General features: G+C 47.1%; 1 protein-coding gene across 3 annotated transcripts in view; it reads right to left on the bottom strand.

Moving 5' to 3' along the window:
• Positions 1 to 3,137: 3,137 nt before the first annotated feature.
• Positions 3,138 to 21,684, bottom strand: part of Irag1 (inositol 1,4,5-triphosphate receptor associated 1) — a 123,033-nt gene continuing 104,486 nt past the window's right edge. For all 3 annotated transcript variants that reach the window (XM_052712235.1, XM_052712234.1, XM_052712236.1), the window contains exons 16-21: positions 21,205 to 21,254; positions 20,606 to 20,713; positions 18,065 to 18,129; positions 11,588 to 11,707; positions 10,259 to 10,393; positions 3,138 to 6,474 (exon numbers count right to left, since the gene is read on the bottom strand). In XM_052712235.1, coding sequence (XP_052568195.1) covers positions 6,231 to 6,474; positions 10,259 to 10,393; positions 11,588 to 11,707; positions 18,065 to 18,129; positions 20,606 to 20,713; positions 21,205 to 21,254 — 722 coding nt within the window. In that variant the 3' untranslated portion in view covers positions 3,138 to 6,230. The remainder of the gene's footprint in view (positions 6,475 to 10,258; positions 10,394 to 11,587; positions 11,708 to 18,064; positions 18,130 to 20,605; positions 20,714 to 21,204; positions 21,255 to 21,684) is intronic.

The raw sequence follows: 21,684 nt of genomic DNA, 5'->3' as shown, positions 1-21,684 counted from the left end.
TTGATCTGAAGATTTTTAGTTGTCTTTTAAATTCAACACGTGCAATTACAATTTAAACAGCATGGGGGATTTAAAAGTAGCAGCAGAGAAATACAATACAATCCAGAGTACTGGGCTGAGGATGATGTCCATATTTGGGTTTAAATCTTACTAACACTAATAACCCACATGTCTTTGAACATATTTTAAGAAGCACTTAAATTCCCTGGGCCTCAGTTTCATTGCCTGTCAAAGGACAGAGTTACATGAAATTCAAAATAGCAGTAGTTCTACGGTACCAAATATTATAAGGATTTTTTTTTTTTGAGACAGGGTTTCTCTGTGTAGCTTTGCGCCTTTCCTGGAACTCACTCGGTAGCCCAGGCTGGCCTCGAACTCACAGAGATCCACCTGGCTCTGCCTCCCAAGTGCTGGGATTAAAGGCATGCGCCACCACCGCCTGGCTATAGGATAGCTCAGCCATTAAAGGCTAGGCTCACAACCAAAAATATAAGGATTATTTTTAAGAAATGTACAGGTGGGCCAGGGGTGGTGGCATATGCTTTTAATCCCAGCACTCAGAGGGCAATGGCAGGTGGATCCAGGACAGCCAGAGCTACACAAAGAAACCCTGTCTCAAAAAAAAGAAAGAAAGAAAGAAGAAGAGGAGGAGGAGGAAGGAGGAGGAGGAGGAAGGAGGAGGAGGAGGAAGGAGGAGGAGGAGGAGGAGGAGGAGGAGGAGGAGGAGGAGAAGAAGAAGAAGAAGAAGAAGAAGAAGAAGAAGAAGAAGAAGAAGAAGAAGAAGAAGAAGAAGAAGAAGAAAAGAAATCTACAGGTAGGCAAATGCATTAGTCACTGTAGTTTGACTACTGCAGCTGACAAGCCCACGACTCAGTGGCTTACTTGACAAATCTTTGTGGTTTTCCAATGGCTGACAGGTGGTGATGGTAGCAATAGTGGGTGTGTATACTGAGGATTCCACGTCACGGTTTATTCATAGATAGAGGCTGCCTCCACCTGTCTCCCGTTGCACTCCCGTCTTCTAATATCTCTGAGTTCTCTTCCTGCATCTTCCCAGTGAACCAGCAAATGTAGATAATGGAGCTGAAGATTGCTTTTGAGGCCAAGCCTGGAATATATCACTCCTGTTTATAGTTGAGCAATTGGAACTTAGTCACATGTTCCCATCGAACCTGATTAAGGAGTTTTAATTCAGCTATGTACCCAAGAGTAAAAAAGAAAAATGACTTGGTGAACACAGAATGGTCTGTGCTTGAGTGTCCTTGCCTGGTCACCTGATATTGGGCTCACTATGTCTCCCTTTTGCAGAACACAATACTCTTCTCAAGGGAGGTCACCCAAGGTCCTACCCTGCACAGAGTCCCTGATCTCTGAGTTATGCCCTGTCTTAGTTATCTTTCAGTTTCTATGATAAGTCATAACCAAGGCAACTTATAAAAGAAAACATTTAATGGAGGCTTACAGTTTCGGATGGTGAGTCCATGGCCATCACATTGGGAGCATGGTGCTGGAGCAGTAGCTGAGAGCTTATATCCTGATCCACTAGCATGAGGCAGAGAGAGCTAACTGGAATGACTCAGGACTTTGGAAGCCTTAAAGCTTGCCCCCATTGACACATCTCCTCCAATGAGGCCACACCTTCTAATCCTTCCCAAACAGTTCTACCAAACTGGAGACCAAGCATTAAAATAGATGAGCTCCTGGAGGCCATTCTCATTCAAACCACTACATGCCCAGTACTCCAATCAGGTATAGCTGTGGCAATTTGTAGACTTGGACCTATGGGTATAAAAGGGTGTATACTACTCCCCAATGTATTGGTGAGGCAGGATCTAGATGACCTCAGTGAAAGTTCCCACTTGTCAAGGGGAAGGACAGAAGTCACAGCAATCACCAGGCTAAAGTGGTTCAGGAATGCCAGAGAAAAGGCATAATGAAGGTCATTGCTGTGGATGGGATGCAGTTTGAGTGACACTCACGGGTGTATTTTGGTTAAATGGCTGGTCTCTGGGGTGGTACCATATTAGGAAGAGGGGCTAGTGGGAAGGTTTTCTTGTGCAGTTCTTTGGGGAGCTCTTGGGAAGTGGTTGTTCTGGAAGGAGCAAGCCTAGCCTGGCCACCCCTTTTCTCTCTGCTTCTAGTTTTTTGACACGTACGTGACTGTTTGCTCCCACATCCACTGTCACTACCATCTGCCCTTCTCTAGGAGTTCCTTGTCAGAACTGAACTGACAAAGGCACCATGACCTTGAATCCCCAGCACTGTGAACCAAATGAACCTCTTCTTAAGCTGAGTGTAGTGGTGCATGCCTGTAATCTCATCAGTCACAGGGTGGAGGCAGGAGGATCAGAAGTTTAAGGCCAGCCTGGTCTACAAAGTGGGAATCTGTTTCAAAACAAACAAACAATAAAACAACCAAGGCCGAGGGGACTGTTGAGGTGAGTCAGTGGGTAAAGGTGTGCCTCACTAAGCCTAATGACCTCGTTCAACCCCCAGCACCTCCATGGTGGAAGGAGAGAACTGACTCCCACAGAACAAAACTGGATACTCTATCTTGAGACTAACAGTCCCATAAAATGTAACATATCAACAAGAGTATCTCATATTCAAAACTTGGAGGATGGCTATTGTCAATTTTATCAAATCTAGAATCATCTAGGTCCTAGATTCTGGGAGACTCATCTCTGGGCATGTCTACAGTGGATGATCTAGATTAGGTTAATTGAGGTGTGAAGACCTGCCCACTGTGGGGGGCACCATTCCCTAGGATGGGATCCTGAACTATATGAAAAGGAGAAAGTGATCTGAATACATTCTCCACTCTGGTTTCTGACTGCAGCTGCAGTGTGACCAGTTGCCTTTAGCTCCTGCTGCCAAGAATTCCCCACCATAGCAAGCTGTACCCTTGAATTGTGAGCCAAAGTAACCCTTTCCCCATCAGGTTGTTTTTGCCAGGGTATTTTAGCAACAGGAAAAGTAACAGACACCTTTGGGGAAAGATCCAATCTTTCCAGATTAGATTCCGATTGTGTTTTCGGGGGGAAATTCAGGTCTACAGTTCTCTGTGGATCTAATTCAGCATCGGAGAAAGATTAGGCTTCAGCTCCACATAACAAAGAGGCGTTTGACTTCTGCCAAAGGTTTGGAAATGTGCGTTTATTTTCAAACTCAGCTCTGTGACATTCTACAGTTCAACACTAGCACACCTACCTGTGTGAGGCTTAACATTAGGGACTGACAGCCGGTGACATCAAGTCCAGGCTCTCCCTTGCCATTCCCTCATCCCAGGCTGTACAAAGGAAACAGACTTCGTGGTGGCTAGGAAGTGAAGGCCCTTTTAGGAATTGACATCAGTGATGATGCGAACATGTCCTTCTACAATAGAAGGCTGGCAACCAGACTCTCAGGGCTAAGCAGAACCGTAGGTTTCAGAGGCACCTTGAATGGTAACTTCGATTTCATTTGCCTGTTATGTCTGGAACCACAAGGCTGACTTCCATGGCACTGGCTGTGTGGCAGCGGCTGTGACCGCTACAAGTTATCCCTCGTTTTCCTGAAAAGGTGAACCAACAAGTGTGTTTTTAGCCGCGCTGCTCTAAACGTGGCTCCGCTCTTTGGAGATGTCCTTTTCCTCAACTGCCCTTCCAGTTGGAGCGGTGTGGTAGCTGGTCTAGGCCAAAGACTCCTGCAGGCTTCGGAGGCCAGGGATGACGCTGAAGCAGTTTACACATGCTCTCCTCAACTTTGTCTCACCCAGGGAGGGGTGGGGATTTGTGGCCAAATGGGCTCACTCAAGCTGGACCTTCTTTTGGTGTGGGGGTGGGGTGAGATTAGACATTGATCCGCTAGAGTCCGAACGGCTGCTCTTTCTGCATCCCGTCTACACCCTGTCTTTGGCTGTAAAGTGCTTATGTAGTTAAATCTCCTTTGGCTGTATCTAGTCCCATGGAAGACTCCAGGTGAGCCATCTACCTATGCTTGCAAAATCCCACTGCCTCGCTCTGAACCGCATTACCTTTAATGACACATCCTTGGGCACTTCACTATGCTGTTTTCTAGCCACTGTAAAGGATGTCCCTTCAAAACCAGCATTTTAAAGTGAGGCCTAGTCAGGGTGGGTTGGGGGTGGGGTGTCTCTCTAAAAGGAGTGATTGTATTTGAACTCGAGAATGGTTTCACTCGTGCTCTCTCAGGGTAAACAGAGAAAGATAAAAATAAGCCAAGGTCAGGAATCAGTCATGACAGGTTTCTCATGGAGATAGGAACGATCATGAGGGTGGCGGTTTTGGGAAGCCTCAAGAGGTCACGCTCTAGGCTGCCCTTCACCTTGACTGTTCGCTTGTTCTTTTAACCAAAGTTAAATGATTCTCTCCAAAGTGTTTGCCATGGTAGGTACCTGCCCAAGAGATGGTAAGACATCGTATTCGAGGGAAAATGTCCAGGGAGACAGATGTATAAATAAGGTAGACAGCAGGCACAGGGCAATGACTAAAGTTTAACAAGTGCCAGCAGCACTAAGTGGGGTGCCACCCATGATGCTGGGTGTGGCAGAACATGGAAGGAGGCCCTGGAAGCCTGTATAGAGGGTAGTGTTTGTGCTTGGTCCTCAGGAGTGGAGAGAAGAGAGCAAAGGCAGGGGAGATGCCCATGAGTTGAAGCACAGTGGGAGAAGCAATTTCATTTGAGAACCATGACAGGTTTGGGACAGCTGAAGGATCAGATGGGGAGGGGATCAGACCAGAAGGCACCTAGCTGGGAGACCATAGGAGAGGGGTCAGGGGGTACAGTCCCTGGAGCTAGACCACTCTAGTTTGAATGACTTACTTACTAGCTATATATGCTTGACAAGTTGTATCAGTGTGTGTGTGTGTGTGTGTGTGTGTGTGTGTGTGTGTGTGTGTGAGAGAGAGAGAGAGAGAGAGAGAGAGAGAGAGAGAGAGAGAGAGAGAGATATTTATGCTTCTGTTTCCTTATTTGAACATGGAGAGAGAGAGTACTATCCATTTCAGATTTTGTTTTTCTTGAGGACTAAATGAATTACTATCTATATAACACTGAGACAGTTTTGGACTCACAATAAGTCCTGCATGAGTGTTAGCAACAAAAACATTGAAACAGAAAAGCAAGCACGACAGAAGGCCCATCTCCAACTGATGAGAGCTGAGTGAAGGTAACAGCTGAACGGTGTGAGAGACGCCGTGCTGGAGGTGGGACGCACTCCTTCGGTTTGCTGCTGAACAGGTCCTCGGAAGGACACATTTGGGCGGGAAATAGGAGAATGGCAGCCTTGATGAGCAACGCAGAGTGAGAGTCTGGGGTGGAAGGCACACCTTTTCTTACCCACGGGGTGGGTTAATCACGTTCAAATGCAGCACACAGCCAGGGAAGAGACTGCCGAACAACAGCTCCAAACTGGCATCTGAAGACACGATTTCTTAGGGTTTTCAAACATCTTCAGAGTATGTGGAGGGCTCCCTGTATTGACGCCTGGTGACTACTGTTCCACACCTAGTGAAAAATAATTGATTGGCACAACATGGCTGCCACCAAGCAGAGCACACTTCCAGAGAGTGGGTGTGTGTGCACAAACATGTTGTGTGTTAGCTCTGTCCATATGTATAAAGACACGTTATATATTAACTCACGTCTTCCTGTTTCCCTTCAAGCATGGGACTACTTTTAGCCTGTGTACTTTTATGAGAGTGCTTTCCCACTCTCAGACAAGAAATGGTGATTCTGGAGGGGAGAGTGAAGGCTAAAGAACAGCCATGGTAAATGAAGTGGGAAGACATCCACATGTGACCCCAGGCCCCAGGTCCGATCCTTACGGTCAGTACTGGCCATTAAGTACAACTCTTCCTGGTTATGAAACACAGGGAGGAAAAGGGGGAGCAGGCTTCTCCCTGTCCCCTGAATGAAGGGGTTTCAGTTCTCCCAATCCATCTGAGCCAGGGGCAGGACTCTTCCCTCGGGCCAGAGTCCTCCGTGAAGGCCACTTCTTTGTCCACCAGACGCTTTCCCAGAGCAGTTTTGCTGATCCCTTCAAAGCATCAGGTTCCTGTGTGTGAGTAGCTTCCATGGAGGTGATGAGGGTGAAGAGAAAGCCTCCTTGTTCCCCAGTGGGATGGATGAGTGGCCACACGTGCACACCTGGGCCTGACACACTGTACTTGGGGGCAGGGTGTTGGGTGAATGCACCAGAGCAGGGCATGGCTAAGGACTCTGATGTCCTACTGCTCTGCTGGCTGCTCTTGCTGGAGTCCTGAGCTCCACCAGGAGTCCCGCTGGGCTGCGGAGCAGGTGGATCTCCCAGGGGGCCCATCGGCCTGCTCTGTGCAGGAGTTGTAGGAGCTGTAGAGCCCAAGCACAACACTCAAGACCAGCATTACTGCAGCCATCATCCAGATCACTTGCCAGTGTTGACACAATTTGGGATACATGACTTGTAGGAAGTGGACCAGTTCTTCAAGTTTGCTGTCAATAAAATAGGGATAGATTAGCATATTGAGCACATATCTGATGCCCAAAACCATACTTCCCTGTCTGGTGATATCTTCTACGCTAAGGCAGAGGTTCTCAAGCTCAACAATACAGAGAGTCACCTGGCAGATTGTATTTAAAATATCCCAGGCCTTCTGAATGAGAATCCCAGTTATGATGTAAGAATCCCTGGGTGATTTGGGTGCTACTGGTCCATATTATGGGAGGCTCATGTAGATGTTTGTCAACTTCATTATACCCATCCTCCACTTTGTCCCTCCTTTTCTTCCCCCACTCTCTCTAAACTCTGTTCTCTCTATCCCTCCCTCTTTGTCTCTCTCCTCTACTTTTACCACGTCCCCCCCCCTTGCATATTTTCCAGCTTCTTCTCAGCCCATCTTCTCTCTTTTCAGCTTAGTAAAAAGACATTTGATCAGAGTCCTATCCTAGAGGTTTCTGGAGATGTCCTGCACATTTTAAGCAAGCTATATTTTTCTCCTCTGTCTAATTCCAACTCTATGATTTGCAAAGCAAGATTACTGAGGGTTACCAGACCAAAGAGGCAGGGAGAGTGATGAGGGCTTCCTGTAGACCGCACAGCTCACAAAGACACTGTAGTGCTCAGGCTGGCTGCTCAGGAAGATGGAAGCTTGAACAGAGAGCTGGTGGGAAGTAGATGGGTTGCCATGGACCAAAATACTCGGCAAACGCCCTCCTAAGAAAGGGGCCAGGTCCTTGAAATGCTTGCCTTGGATGCCATGGCCATAGGGGACAACAGTTGGTCCCTTGTCCATGTGGGAACCCCATCAAGCAACTTCAGCTGTGCAAGTCATTACATGACTTGGAAGTAGACCAATTTCAGCCATGCAAGCCATTACATGACAGCTAAGTACATTTGCTTCTGAGAAAAGTCGTTGGCTATTTATGCAACTATTGGGAAGGGAGAGATTGGAAATACAAGCTTCCTTCCTTCTAGCCCTATTTATCTTTAGATCCTAGTGAGAGTCACTTTTTGAGCTAGTGTGTGTGTGTGTGTGTGTGTGCGTGCGTGCGTGCGTGTGTGTGTGTGTGTGTGTGTGTGTGCTCCAAAACAGGCTGCTGGTATGGGGAGAAGCCCCCTCCAAATCCAGTCTTACAGATTTACTTTTTAATTATGCATAGGGAGGGGCAAGCATGCTCACTAGAGTGCAGGTGTCTGTGGAGGCCAGAGGCATCAGATCCCCTAGAACTGGCTATACAGGGGGTTGTGAATTCAGGTCCTTTACAAGAGAAAATGTTCTCTTCATTGCCAAGCTGTCTTTCCAGCCCCTAAATCCATCCTCATTCTACAAAAGAGGTAGTCAAGATCTGGGACAAGATTCTTAAGTGGTCACCCAGTTTTTAGCCTAGAAGAGAAACTGGAAACAAAATTAAGCTAGAACTAGAATTCCTTTGGGTCAATTTTTGATGCTAAAGCTTCTGTTTTCAGAGCATTATTGGAAAAGTAAAGGCACCTGCTTAACATATCATTCAAGCTCACAGAGCAAGTCTGAATCAGTGGTGAGACAAAGGAGGCAGTTTTATGTCACATAGTGTGAGTCTCAGCTGTGTTACATAATAATGCCACAGACCACATTAAGAAGGTGTTGGGTTGCTTTGCTCAAAGTTCCTCCAGGGATCAATATTTATAACAGATTACTTTATTACATATAAGAGAGAAGAAACTTAGACACAAAGACTTAGAGTTTGATGTTGAAGCCTGTAAACAAGGGCCTAGCTGCTGGGCTTACCTAGTTCAATGTTTTTTATTTTTTTACTTATTTAACTTGTGTAAGTGCTTTGCCTGCAAACATGTATGTGTACCATGTGCATGCCTGGTTCCCATGAAGGTCAGAAGAAGGCATCAGATAACCTGGAAATGGAGTTAGGACATTTGTGAGCCATGATGTATATGTTGGGAACTAAATCCAGGTCCTCTGCAAGAGCAACAAGATCTCTAAACTACCAGGTCATCTCTCCAGTCCCAGGTCAGGTGTTGCAAATGGCCATTGCCCAGAATTGCTCACAGGATGAGCAGAAAAGGACCCAGGCAAACCTTGGTTCCCTGGGCTTTCATGAGACAGGAGGGAGCTGTCAACTGCCAGAGATCGAGTTAGCTAGATAAGGCCTGTGCTTTGTAAGCAAGACTGCTTATAGTTATGTGCTTGCTTTGTTTATTTCTCTTTTATTCTTCTGCAGTGTGTGGAAGTGTTGGAGATTCTAGACTGTCTTAGAAGAATTCAAGGTGCCAAAGGAGGGGCTTTTGTCCAGGCCTGGGCTTGACAAAGGCAGCCTGGTGGCTGCAAAATAAATGCAGATGACTCTCAAGAGGGAGGTGAGGTGTAAGGAGGACTCAGGCTGTGCTTCCGTGATTCAATTTGAGGCTCTTTGACCAGAGAGGGTGGTTTAACTGTCACAGGTTTGTTCCCCGGCACTCTAAGAAAGCGCTTCCCTGGACAGTGGGGTTGACTCAGGCGGGCTGAGCCTCTTCCTGCTGCTTGCATCTTCTACCACTGGGCTCTGTTGAGGGCATCTCCAGGCCCAGAAACACAGTTATCCTCTCTCCAATCTTCACTTACTACCTTATACGTGTGAGTAGGTTCTAGAGCTTGCCAACAGGAGGCTCAGATTACAGACACCGTGTCTGGGATCGGTGGCAGGTGATCATACCCTAATGGTTTTGTCCACAGAGGTTCTGGACCCCAGCATAGCCGAGGGTATCTAAAAGAAGATTTCAGTGAAGTGTTCCAAGATGGTTATAAGTATATTTAAAACAAAACAAAAATAAGACTTATGGTTTTGATGGACTAATAGAGATAGCTGGGCAGAATAAATGAAATTGGGGCTTTTCTGGAAATTTGGGTGTTGATCTGGTCCTTATACTGATAAAGGAATGCATGCCTCTTCTTAGGAACAGTTCATTCTGTCCTTAAACATATTCCTATGGGGGCAGTCCTGGCCTATCGGGTTGTGACCTCATTACATGGATACCCTGCAACTAGACAAGGTTATTTCTCTTGTTCTTGGTCTGGGGATGTATCTCAGTAGAAGAGTGCTTGCCTGCCATTTGCAAGGTCCTGGGTTCAATCCCAAGCGCCAGTTCTGTTTTGTTTTAATTTACTGTTCTATGTGGTAAAGTGAGATCTACACCTGTTGGAGCAAGTCACAGGATACAGACTTTCTCTGTGTCCATCTCCTCTTCCCCTCATTAGAAGAAGATACCCTGCAACAGAAAATACTGTGTTTCCAACCTAAGTGAAGACAATGCACACATGGGCAAGTGTTTGGTTAGTACAGCAGGGCCTGCTAGAGACTGAACTGAGCTGAATATGTTCCCTGCCTCACGTGCCCCTCTGCTTCCTTCTACTCTTCCGGTTTTTGTCCAAAACCCCCTCTAGGAATTCAGGCCTGCTCCTTTGATCTGGACTCTTCTATGGTGGTGGCTGTGGAATGGGCTGACTGTAGCTTGGCTGAGAGTCCTCTGGGGGGGGGGGTTCCCTCTCCCTTTCTCACCCCCTAACAGCTATTAATGGCTTTCTGCCCTGCCCATGACCACCTCTGACCCCTCAGCTCTTGCAAGTGTGCCATTTCTAACTTAATTTTCTCTCTTGTCTGGAGTCAGTGCCTTCTTGAGTTCTGTTGGCCGACAACTGGGGCCCCAGACCTACTGCCACCCAGGAAAGGCGTTTCCATCCGTCTGGTGCAATTCAACAGTTAAATGACTTGCGACCCATTCGGGATCCAAGTGTAGGCTTCCAACCTGCTTCTCTGGTCCTTCTCTTCCTCCTCAGTTCCTTCTACCTCCGCTGGTTCCTCGGGACTCTCCGTCTTCCGTTCTTCCTCCTCCTCCTTCAGGTCTTGAAGTTCTTCGGTCTTCTTTAGCCCTTCCTGGTATCTGGAGGGCAAAAAGGAACAACTGAGTCTGGGAGGGCGGCACCCAGGGCATTCTTGCCTGCGGCCCAGGGGGAGGGGACTCAAGAGCCTCCAGTCACTTCACACTTCCTGTGGCTCCATGCAACAGGAAAAAGCTGGAAAGCTCTGCTAAACCCCAACACAACTCATGTCAATGCCATTTCCCCTCCCTCCTCAGCCATCCTTCCTGTTTGTGTGACAGTGTGACAAACTGATGGGAAAAAATGTGGGACAAGATCTACCGCTGGTTGTTATCCTACAGAACATTCCCCGGAGATAAGACTGCATTTCCCCTGTGGAACCCAGGAGCTTCAACTTCAGAGGGACCCTCATCTCAGGCTGCTGGGGTGTTTCTCAGAATTATCAGGGCTTAACATAGGGAGGTACCCAGAAAATATTCCCAAAACCAATGGAGGAACTTTGCTCTCAGGTTTTCAGAGGCGAACCTTCCTTAAGAGCCCCCCATGATTCCTCTTGGGATCAGTATTTCCCTGAGCGTATCTGCTCACTCATCCGACGGTCAGGTGTCTAACTTCATTAGTGTGGCTGGGACGACCCCACCCACCACTGAGTGACTGCCACACAGATACCATGGGGTTCTGTGCCCATGGTAAGCTGAACCTCCCTCAGGAGCCACGGGGCACCACGCTAGGCTACAGGTGAGTTTCTGTCTTGAGTCGTGGGCCTTTGACCCTGCTCAGTGCTGAGTAGCTGATAGCTGGCCCCGGTTGCTAATGTAGCTCGCTTGGTTAGAGACAGGCCAGGGTGGAAATGGTGGGGCAAGGGCAGGAGGGAGGAGCTCCAAGTTACAGGGAACAGCAGGGTCATTCCAGGAAGCACAGCTGAAGGTGCCCTGGGCACTGTTGGCAGCAACCTGACAGCTCCGCACACGTGCCAGGAAGCCTCAGGCGGCACCAAGAGGAACCTAGCCCAGGCCCCTGGTGTTTAGGCCTTTCTAGGCAGTGGCATCATGGCTGAAAAAGAGAGGAGTCTAGTTGAAGCTAGCCACTGTCTAAACACACCCTGTGTCCTGATTCTCTATGTAGGCCTTTCTTGACTGAAAGAGGCTTTGGGCCCGTTGATTGCTTCCCGAAAACTCCTCCGAAGCGAGCCAGGGTGTGGGAAGTTCCCTTCTGAGACTTACCAGGTGCCCTTGGGGTGGTGAGGTCTGACTCACCCTTTGGTGTAGGCTTCTTCCTCTGCCCTGGCCTTGGTCTCCTGGCTCGTGTCCTCCAGGCAGCTTGGGAGCGGCCCAGGGGCACCAGCTTCACAGTCAGCCTCCGCATTTGTCTTTCCACTAGAGAGAGGAGGGAAGTACAGGGCGGTCATTGCAGGGAGAGACTGAACATCTGCAGACAAAACCGTATCTTTGGCCTGCTTCCTGATTCAAAGAGGAAACTCAGGCTCTTTCACTGGCTTTCAGGTTTTAAAATGTCTACCTTGAGATTGGGTTATATAAAGACCAGCTCCGTGAATCTTCCCCAGACCACTGAGGAGGCAGATACTACAACAGCTCCCTTAGCCTGATGCTCCCAAAGCCAACTTCATTCTCATTTCAGGAGGTGCTGTGAGTGGACAGGCAAGTGTCACAGACAACGGAGCACTGCCACGAGGAGGCAGAGGTATTCTCTTGATGTAAGAATATAAAGAGTGGATGATGGCCTAAAAAGAGAACATGGAAACGAGGAGCAGAGATCTCAGGATCAGTTATCTTCAAGCTCATATCAGGAGGAGGGGAGGAGGAGGAGGAGGAGGAGGAGGAGGAGGAGGAGGAGGAGGAGGAGAAAAAGACGGAGAAATGGCTGCTAGATCGGTAGGTACAAGCTGGAAGGGGGTGGAGCCTTGGGAGTCAGGGAGAGAGAGTTGACTGTGTTCTACTGCATCTTCTGAAAGTCTGCGTCCCTGGTGGGGTTTGATGACGCAAGGATCCCTTGGAGCCTTGAGGTAATGATGAGTGAGCTTAATAAGGAACAGGAAGTGAGAAAGGTACAGCCACAGTTGGGCTAGGAAGGGGAGTGGGGAGCACATTGGCAGGACTGCTCAGTGGAATACATGGGTCGAGGAATGCAAGCATATTCAAACACAGGCAGAGAGGGCCCGGCGGCGGAGGGGATGGGAGAAGATGGCCAAAGCGACAGTATCTTTGATGAAAGGAACCAAGACCTTTAAAAAGTAAGACAAACCTCTCCTTAACTGGACAAAGAGGAGAAGAGGAGGACAGTAGGGTGGGGTCCTGACAAAGATGAGCTGCCTCCTATCCAAATGGTAAAGCTGAAGTGCCCTTCTCTGTTTTTTTTGTTTGTTTGTTTATTTGTTTGTTTGGTTTTTCGAGACAGGGTTTCTCTGTGTAATTTTGGTGCCTGTCCTGGATCTCGCTCTGTAGACCAGGCTGGCCTCGAACTCACAGAGATCTGCCTGGCTCTGCCTCTCGAGTGCTGGGATTAAAGGCGTGCACCACTACTGCCCGGCTTGAAATGCCCTTGTTAAGAATAAGGCCCAGTCTTCTGCAGAGAGTGAGAGTAGATGGTCTGAGAGGGCTGAGAAACAGCAGGAAGTACAAGCATCATGTGGAAAAGTAGGAAAATAGGCACACTAGTGAATCACCTCAGGATGGCTGGGCGTGCTTGGAGCCTGTCTAACATATGAGTGGGACCACAAGTTCAAAGGAAGCAACCTAATAACCTAATTAAGATGGATTCTGTAGCCATCTTGGTGCCCCTAATCCAACTAGAAGTGATGGCATCATGGGGGAGCCCAGAAACAAGAGCACGTTGTAAGCTGAACCTTCTAGTAGAAAGCTAAGGGGTCGCCACTGCTTTTCCTTAGGCAGGGTCCAAACCTTCAGCTTGCTCCCTACTCTTGGCACCAATTTCTTATCTCTTAGCTTTCCCCCAGACCTTGAAAATATATGTTTCATTAGGCTAGAACCCAAACCCCATTGTGAACAAGAAAGATAAGGCTCTAAAAATACTAGCTATTCATAACATTTCTCCTCCTGCAAATTATGCTCTCCACTCCCTTCCCTGTGACCTTAACCTAATGTGCAGCTTCCTATTTGTCCAATGACAAAGACGAGGAAAAACCCACCTAGAGTCCAGGGTGGGGGCAGCCATTATCTCGTGCAGTATAATTATACATTTGAAGTGAAATACAGTCACCACACTTTTAGTTTCTTTTCTCTATAGCTGCCCACATTAGAGGGTCCTTAAAGAAACATGAAGAGAATGTGCCTGAGACAGACCTGGTTCAAACCCTAGCACCCCAGGCTCAGAGACCTTAAATACCAGCCTAACGCTATGCAATCTTGAAACCCCCTTGCCTGGCAGGACTGAGGACATTCTAATAAAAAAGACACCTGTGGTCTCCCCTTGGCTATCAGACTATCAGAACCATGTAACCCAAGAAATTGAAATCCCCTCAGGAATCTCATGCTGGTAGACACCTAGGCTAGCCAGAGGGGAAATTGTCTCCCCAAAAAAAGACTTGCGACTTGCCAGACCACCTTGCAGGACAGACTGGAGCTGAGACTGTGGTGGGTCAATGATGGGAGGGACCATAACTTGACCAGACTGTCTAGTTATGCTTATCTCTGGCCCTCTACTTAAACCCAAACCTCCTGTCAGGACTGAAGATGTATTGGGCAAAAGGTCACTGGGTCTGTTTTCCTTCCCAAAATAACAGTATTGAATAAATCCATTTTCTGCTTTCTACTATTAATTCGGCCCTTTTAATTGGCTGATTGGGCTATGACCTTAACTCCAGTAACAATCAGTGTGTGGGAGGGCTCAAATTTGGCTCTGTTGCAGGTTGATGCTGACCCATGCTTTAACTGTGCTAGCTACTGTCCTTGGGAGGCATTTCACCTTGGCCAGTAGCTTCATGGCAAGATGAGCTGTCTTCCTTGGTCCCTCCTTCATTTCTCTTCTGGGGCTCTGACTGGTGTGTAAGGTCCAAGGTGAACAGCCCAGCCGCCATCAGTGATGTGAATGTGGGCCAGTAGCAAGCGTATGTTTCTTCCCGAGAACCTAGAATTTGACTGTATTCATCTCTGTAACAAGAGCTGGGCACAATCTGTGCCCATCCCAGGAATCACTGGGTGGACTGTGGCATCCATCCTCAGTCTGGAATCTGTGCCTTCTTTCTGGGTGAGTCATTAAACTATGGCTGTGTTTATCATTGTGCTCAGCTTGGTCACATGAGGTCTGTTTGTTCAAAGTAAACTGCTGGCCAAGCTGCTTATCAGTTTGTTGGTGAGCAGTATTTAAAAGTGACTTCAAGCCTTTCCAAAGGGCAGATCTTGCCTCTTGGACTCAGCAATGTTGCTAAATCATCCCCATTCAGGGGCTTCTTTTGATAAGCCCACCCCAGAGGACCTGAGCCATGGGACCTTCTTTACCCCCTTGTACCCAGTCCCGGAATCTTGGGTAATAAATGCCCTGGGATATAATTTTCCCCAGAATACAATCAATAAGGGGATAGATTGTTTGCTGTGACAATTTAATGACCCTGGCTACTTCAAAAGCATAGAAGACAGAGATTTTCAAGACAATAGCTAACGCTGCACTGTGACACACCAGCATTGTGGCCTGTTCATAAAAATAATCCACTGACACTCTCCCACATCCCAGCGTCGTTGACCCCTTTGTGAGGTTCTGCACACACTCTCTCATAGCCTGCTCTGTCTTACTCTCCATGCCCATCCAATCACCGGGTTCTCCCCCAAAGAGTTCTCCTTTTCTCTGTGGTCCCTCTGAATGTCCCCTATTCTTCCATTAGGAGGTTAAGAGCATGAGCCAGGCCAGCTTCTAGCTGTGTAAGCTCAGGGAGCATATCTCTGGGCATCATCTTCCTCATCAATAAGACAGAGACGTTAATAATGTATCCACCTCATGAGATCCTTGGCAGAGTTAATAAGGAATGGACAGCAATTAGGAGGAAAGGCACCTGGCATACAAGGAATGAGTTTTAACTAAGAACAGGAATTGTCACCACGACAACCACAGCCATCATCTTTCTTTGAATTCACCACTACCATGGAATGCTGTTAACCTCCTGTTTACCTAGTTGGTGATAAAACCTTTAGGCTTAACTTTAAAAGCAGATTCCTAAGTGGAAACATTTTCTGAGCCCCACCCCATCTTACACCCACACAGGGTTAGGGGTACATTTTCTCATGTGTTGGTCCCTTAGCAACGTGCACTTCCTTATGACAACATTCATCACACTGTGGAAAAATAGCCTGCTTCCTGTCTGGCTTTCCAACTAAACTAGCACTCCTTGAGAGCGCTCCATGAGGCTGACCCTGAGAACACTTGTCAAAAGAACGAAAGAATAAAAGACCATGGACATACAGGATAACTAAAAACCATTCTCTAGCCATATGTTTAAATCTATACATTTCTAGACCTTTGTTGAGTTGAAGAGTGGTTTGTTATGATATGGCCTATAAGAGCAAGACTCGGAGCACTCTAAGCTCCAACTGGACAGACGGTATAGTCAGCTGCTCTGTACTATGGACTGGCCACAGTCTACTTGATCATACTATCACACGCCTAGCCAGTTCCCTTCCTTATATGGAACACTTAGGAAATGGGGAATCAGTTAACATGAAGCTCAATGCAACAACGAATGTCTGATAAATTGTAACACATTACTTCTCTTCAACAATGTGAACTAGGCTAACTGGAATTGGAACAGCTATACATAAGTAGAGAGGACATGAATTCATTTTCACTTGTAAATTGTTTCACTATTGGTCACTTGGGGATCTATGATGCTTTCGGGTCTGTGCATCTGGAGGAAAAAATCAGTTAACATCTTCTGTAAGTCCACAGGGAAGAGCTGCTGTTGTTGGCAGGCTCCAGAGTCTCTCCTAGCTTTAGATCTCCTTCCCCTCTTTGCAGTCATTTTTATTTGGATATATTTCCAGAAGGTCAGTCAGCCACAGCGTACACATGGTCAATGACAATTTCTAGCTAGCCCAGGAGGAAGCTACAAACTCATCCTGGGGACCTCTGGCTTGACTCTGTGACTCACTTTGTCCTTTTAGCTCCTGATTTTAAACCTGTGAAGGGTGTCACCATCCAGGATCCTCACATATTGATACAGCAGATCTGGGACTGTCCATCAGATTCTCTTACAGAGGACATCTCGAGTTCTTAATGGTCTCCAAAGTCTTGGACATGAGCTCTCAGCTGGCCTGAATATTAGTTCTGAATAAGAGTCCACCAAGGAGAGCAGGGACCTAGATCTTCTGCCTTGGCTGGGTCTGTAGGCCTAGAGCTAAGGAGAGGCCTTTAATGGCAGTGCTCTGAAATGGACTGCGTGAGCCCAAAGTGAAGGCTGACAGAACTTCAGAGAGTATAAGTGGTCGTTTCTAGGGAGATTCAGAGGCTGTGAATTAGGCATCGTGGCTCTAGGTGGTAAGATACTTTGTAGGCTAGATACTTGTGTTTGGTGACTAATTTGTGGTCTCTTGACAGTTTTCCTGGAGTGATCAAGAAGGGAGAGGAAGGAAGAGGATGCACTCTGTGATGAAAAGGACAGACATGCTAGTAAGTGACCAAGGGGGTAAATACCAGGCAAATACTGACAGTAACCAGCGGGCTCTTGAGTGGGAACTTGGCAATGACATACACCCGGAGTCTGGAGGTAGGGAGCTCGGGAGCCTCTCTGAACTGACAGGGGCCCAGCAGTCACACTCCTGCCAGATGTCACAAAGCCTACAAACAGCAACAGAATGAGCAGGACTAAAGCTGCTGCAAGGCAAAGAGAGAGAAGTGAGGTCTGCACTCCACCAGCTGAGGAAATACACAAGGAGAAAGTCCTGAGAGCTGGCAGCTGTGATCCAGATGTTTTCCAACAGGCAAATGAAAAAAGTTCAAAAAGTAAGCTATAACTACCCCACCCCCACCCCCACAGTGCAGAAGAATGACCTTAGTGCTCTGGCTTAGCATGAGAAGATGCAAATGATTGTATGGGTGCCTGGGAAAGCCAGGCCCAGGAGGCCCTCTCAAGCTCTCAAGCCAATATGTATCTTCCCACTTCTTCACAGAAAGAAGATGTTTTAAAAAAAGGAATTTACCCTTCCCAAAGTCATCGTGTTTCGGGGACCCTCTCCCCCTCTCCTGGATAGTTTAAACCCATATAATGATTCTATCCCCAAATGGAAGGAACATATTCATCTTCCTTTAGATATAGTCCTGCCTAGGGTTCTGGGACGAGCAGCCACTTGCTACAAGCCTGACAATGGCATCAACATGAAGTGGCCAGAGTGACTGGTTCGTGAAGGAACCACAGAGAGATGGAATCCTGCCACAACGGAGCAGCCTACCCTGGGCTTGTTGTCTAAGCCCCATTGAATTAGAGTTTGTTTGTGTCCATAGCTCCAGAGAACCCCAACTAACGAGGAGGCTTGCTACCTCTTGGAGGGTCTTAGGAAGGGTGTACTTGGTCTCAGCCACAGTATCGTCCTGGTCCAAGAGTTTTACAAAGCAAGATCTGAAATCTTTGTGTGTCTCAGAGTCCTATTCATTTCCCCTAGAACCTGATTTTCTTTCTATTTCATTTTTGGTTTGGGGATGAGAGTAAAGAAAGCAAGTTGGGGACTTTCTCTAAGGATCCCCAATATTAAGTGGAAAATAGAGACACTTACTTTTCCAAAAGTGCAGGCAGCACCGGGGGGACGGATATGTTGCTTTTTCCGTTGGGTGATTCAGACTGGATGGAAAAGAGGAGCCAGAACTGAGGGTGAGTGATGAAGGAGGTAGCCAGGGCTGCCGGGCCTCAGGTAATGCTGCGGAGGGCTGCTGCTGACCCTTCTCTCTCCATCCTTCTCCCCCCACTGCTTTCCAGTCTACCTTCTAAAGCTCCATCCTAGCAGGGAGCCTCAGGGTTCCTGTCCCACTTCCTGAGGACCAGCAGGCCTCCTACCAAATGTGGGTCTAGAAGTCCTTGGGATGGACATAAGCACCACTGTTCCCGCAGGTGCTGCTCCAAGTACAAAGGTCAGGAGGAGATGCCGATGTCACAACATACACAAGCTGGCAGACATTTCTGGACAGTTTACCTGGGAGCCCGGGCTGCTCCACCACAGCAGTCATGGTTAAAGCATACGCTTTCAGCTCTGCGCCCACACTAGGATCACCTGGAGTCCGGTAAATAGGACTGAACCATTCCAGAGTTTTGGGGTGGGACCCATGATCAGGATGTTTTCAGTGCAGCTTTTGTGATTTTAAAGGCTAGTTCTTGTTGTCAACCACTTGTCTAAAGTTATACATTTGGAAACCATAGATCTAGTAAAAAGGTTTGTTGCTAACTGACCTTTTCTAGTCTCATAAAAAACTTCAGTTTTTAAAATTTTTATTTTATGTGCATGCATGTTTGCCTGAATGTATGTCTGCACCATAAACTTGCAATGCACGTGGAGGCTATAACAGGGTGCTGGATATCCTAGGCCTGGAGTTACAGGTGGTTGTGAGCTACTATGTGGGTGCTGGGAATTGAACATGGGTCCTTTGAAAGAGCAGCCAGTGCTCTAAGGTGCTGAGCCATCTCTCCAGGCCCTTCAGGTTTCTTTGTTTCAGTGATTTGGAGTTTGAGTTCATTTCACAGACAAAATACTGACAAGGTAAAAGAAACGTAACAGTGATCACTAGCTATGGGTATGGTGGAACTTGAAGTGACTTGACCAGTTTCTGGCACACTGAACCTCTCTCTGTACAGCTGTGCTAGTGTGCACGATGATTAGAAAAACCACTGGAAAAAGGTGTTCAAAAGTTTTAGAAAAAAAGTCATCAAATCCACAAAGACTATAGGTATAGAAAAGATTTTCTTTTTTTTTTTTCAACATCTTCTGCATATGTTTTTTTTTTTATTAAAAGATTTTCTTATATATAGAAATTGCCTTCATCTGGAATGAAATGGACATTTTTCTCTGCCTTTCTTTGTATACCCTATAGAAATATTAAAAAATAAAGAAGAAAATTAAAGTGATCTGTTTTATCATTGTCCAGAAATAACCATTATTGCGATGGGTAGTTTTTAATTATCAATTTGTCATAGCCTAGAGTCTCCTGAGAAGCCAGCCTCAATTGAGGGATTGTCTAGAAGAGATTGGCCTGTGGTCATGCCTATGGGGGATTGCCAACTAAGGCAGGAAGGCCCAGGCCATCGTGGGAGCAGGAAGACCCAACTCTGGTCTGTGGATGTGACGGCTGAGTTCCTGCCTTGATATACCCCCAATGATGGACTATAACCTGGAATTGTAAGCCAAATAAACCCTTTCTTCCCAATTTCTTTTTGTCGGGATATTTTATCACAACAGAAATTAACCTAAAACAATTATTCAATTCCAAATATTTCTTCCATAATTTTCTATGTCTACACAGAGACACCATTTTTAAAAGTACAAAACAGGAAGCTGGAGAGATGGTTCAGCAGTTAAGAGCACTGGCTGTCCTTCCAGAGGACCTGGGTTCAACTCCTAGTACCTATATGGCAGCTCACAACTGTCTGTAACTCCAGTTCCAGGGATCTGAAACCTTCAGACAGATACACATGCAGGCAAAACACCAGTGCACATAAAATGAAAATCAATTATATCTTTTATAAAAGTACAAAACAGAATTATATTACACATACTCCAATATATGTGTTTATTGTACATAGAAACTGCTATTTCTTCACAATACATCATGGGTGATAGTCCCACAGAGATTCTTTATGATGGTGTCCACAGTTGGCTTGCCAATCTCCTACTGATAAGCACTGAGTTACCCTCGGGGCTTCATCACTGCAAACAAGGCAGCAATGGGTAACCCAGGATGAGGCCCTGTTCACAAACTCGGGCTCTGCGGCCAGAGCCTTGCTTTAGACACAACTGACACAACCCACTGTACCCTGCAAAGTTTGTTTGTTTGCTTGATTGTTTGTTTTAAGCATCCTCTCCTTAAAGAATTTCTGTTCAAAGGGGCGGCTGTTTTTGAGGTACACCTCCTGAGCCGCCTGTGCTTTGAGAGCACAGAGAACGAGTCTCGGAACAGTGGGATGGTGACATTGGCTTGCTTTGTGTACCTCCATCCATAGTCCCTGCTGGAAACTTCCTGTCCCTCTTGACCCGTCCCCATCTGCATCCTCTCTGCAGCAGTGGTGTGAAATGTAGAAAAGGACAGAAGGCAGGCGACATCATACTCACCAGAGCTGGTAGGGAGGGGATGGGTGATGCGCTGGGGGTTTGGCCAGGAAGGTTCAGGGCGTTAAACTTGGGAACCACAGCAACACTGACCCTCCGGCGGGGCATGTTCTATGGGAAGAGAAGTGATTCAGGCCTCCTGTCTCGGGAATAACAACAGTCATAGTTCTGAGGGTATTAGAAAAGCTTGCTAGCCTCTAACATTCAGTAGTAATTTGTTTTGGGGTGGTGGTTAGGTTAGGAATCAGTGGGGAAAGAGTGAACCAAAGTTGACCCAAATTTCTGTTGAGTCATGAGTAATCTCTCAACACATCTCCATTTTACGTTTTGAGACCCCGTTCTCTGAATAGCAACCTGGAGAGTGTGTAAAAACTGCCCATGGCAAAGCCAAGGTGTCTGCATCATTTCACGTTCACTTAATGCAGAGTTGGGAAGACTACACCTAAACAAGAAAAATGGCGTGTCAGAGGCCATGTGAGCAAGTGTGAAGCTGAATACCCTGCTGGTACCCGTAGGTCCGAGAGTGAGTGATCACTTGAGTGACCATGAAAACTTCTATCATGCTTCCTCTGGGAACCCTGGGACTCCTTGACCATGCATACCTTGCCCATCGTGAGGGACATAGATCGCGCCGTGCGGGGGACCCCATCTTCTGTTGTAGGAAAAAAACAGAAGAAAATGGGTGAGTTTCAGGTTGGGGTCCAACAACACACAGACAGGCAGACATTAAACCATTGCTGGGCCATAGCTGGCTTTGCAGGAATGAGTTCTGGGCCTTAGGGACCCTTCACTGTTTGATGTTTCACCCTGTAAGAAAATCATCTGCTGCCAAGGGACCCTCTTGACAAAACGTTTATTCTAACTCCACCAGACACTACCAGGAGCCCCAGTCATGGGCTTCTGGGCTTCATTTGACACCACTGTAGTCTCTGGGGTCACCCAGGATGGTGTGTGAACAGGACTCAGCAAGCTTGAAGCATATGGACCCATTCCATGTTCTCTCTAAGGATGGACTGTTGGAAACACTATAAGCAAGAAAGATTTGATGTTAAGGATGAAAATTTGCTACCTGAAGTCCTTTC

The sequence above is a fragment of the Peromyscus californicus genome, unplaced genomic scaffold (assembly GCF_007827085.1).
Source record: "Peromyscus californicus insignis strain IS unplaced genomic scaffold, ASM782708v3 Scaffold_4__1_contigs__length_199733344, whole genome shotgun sequence".
NCBI lineage: Eukaryota > Metazoa > Chordata > Mammalia > Rodentia > Cricetidae > Peromyscus > Peromyscus californicus.
Note: the sequence above shows the minus strand (reverse complement) of the source record. Positions and strands in the feature narration are given on the sequence as shown.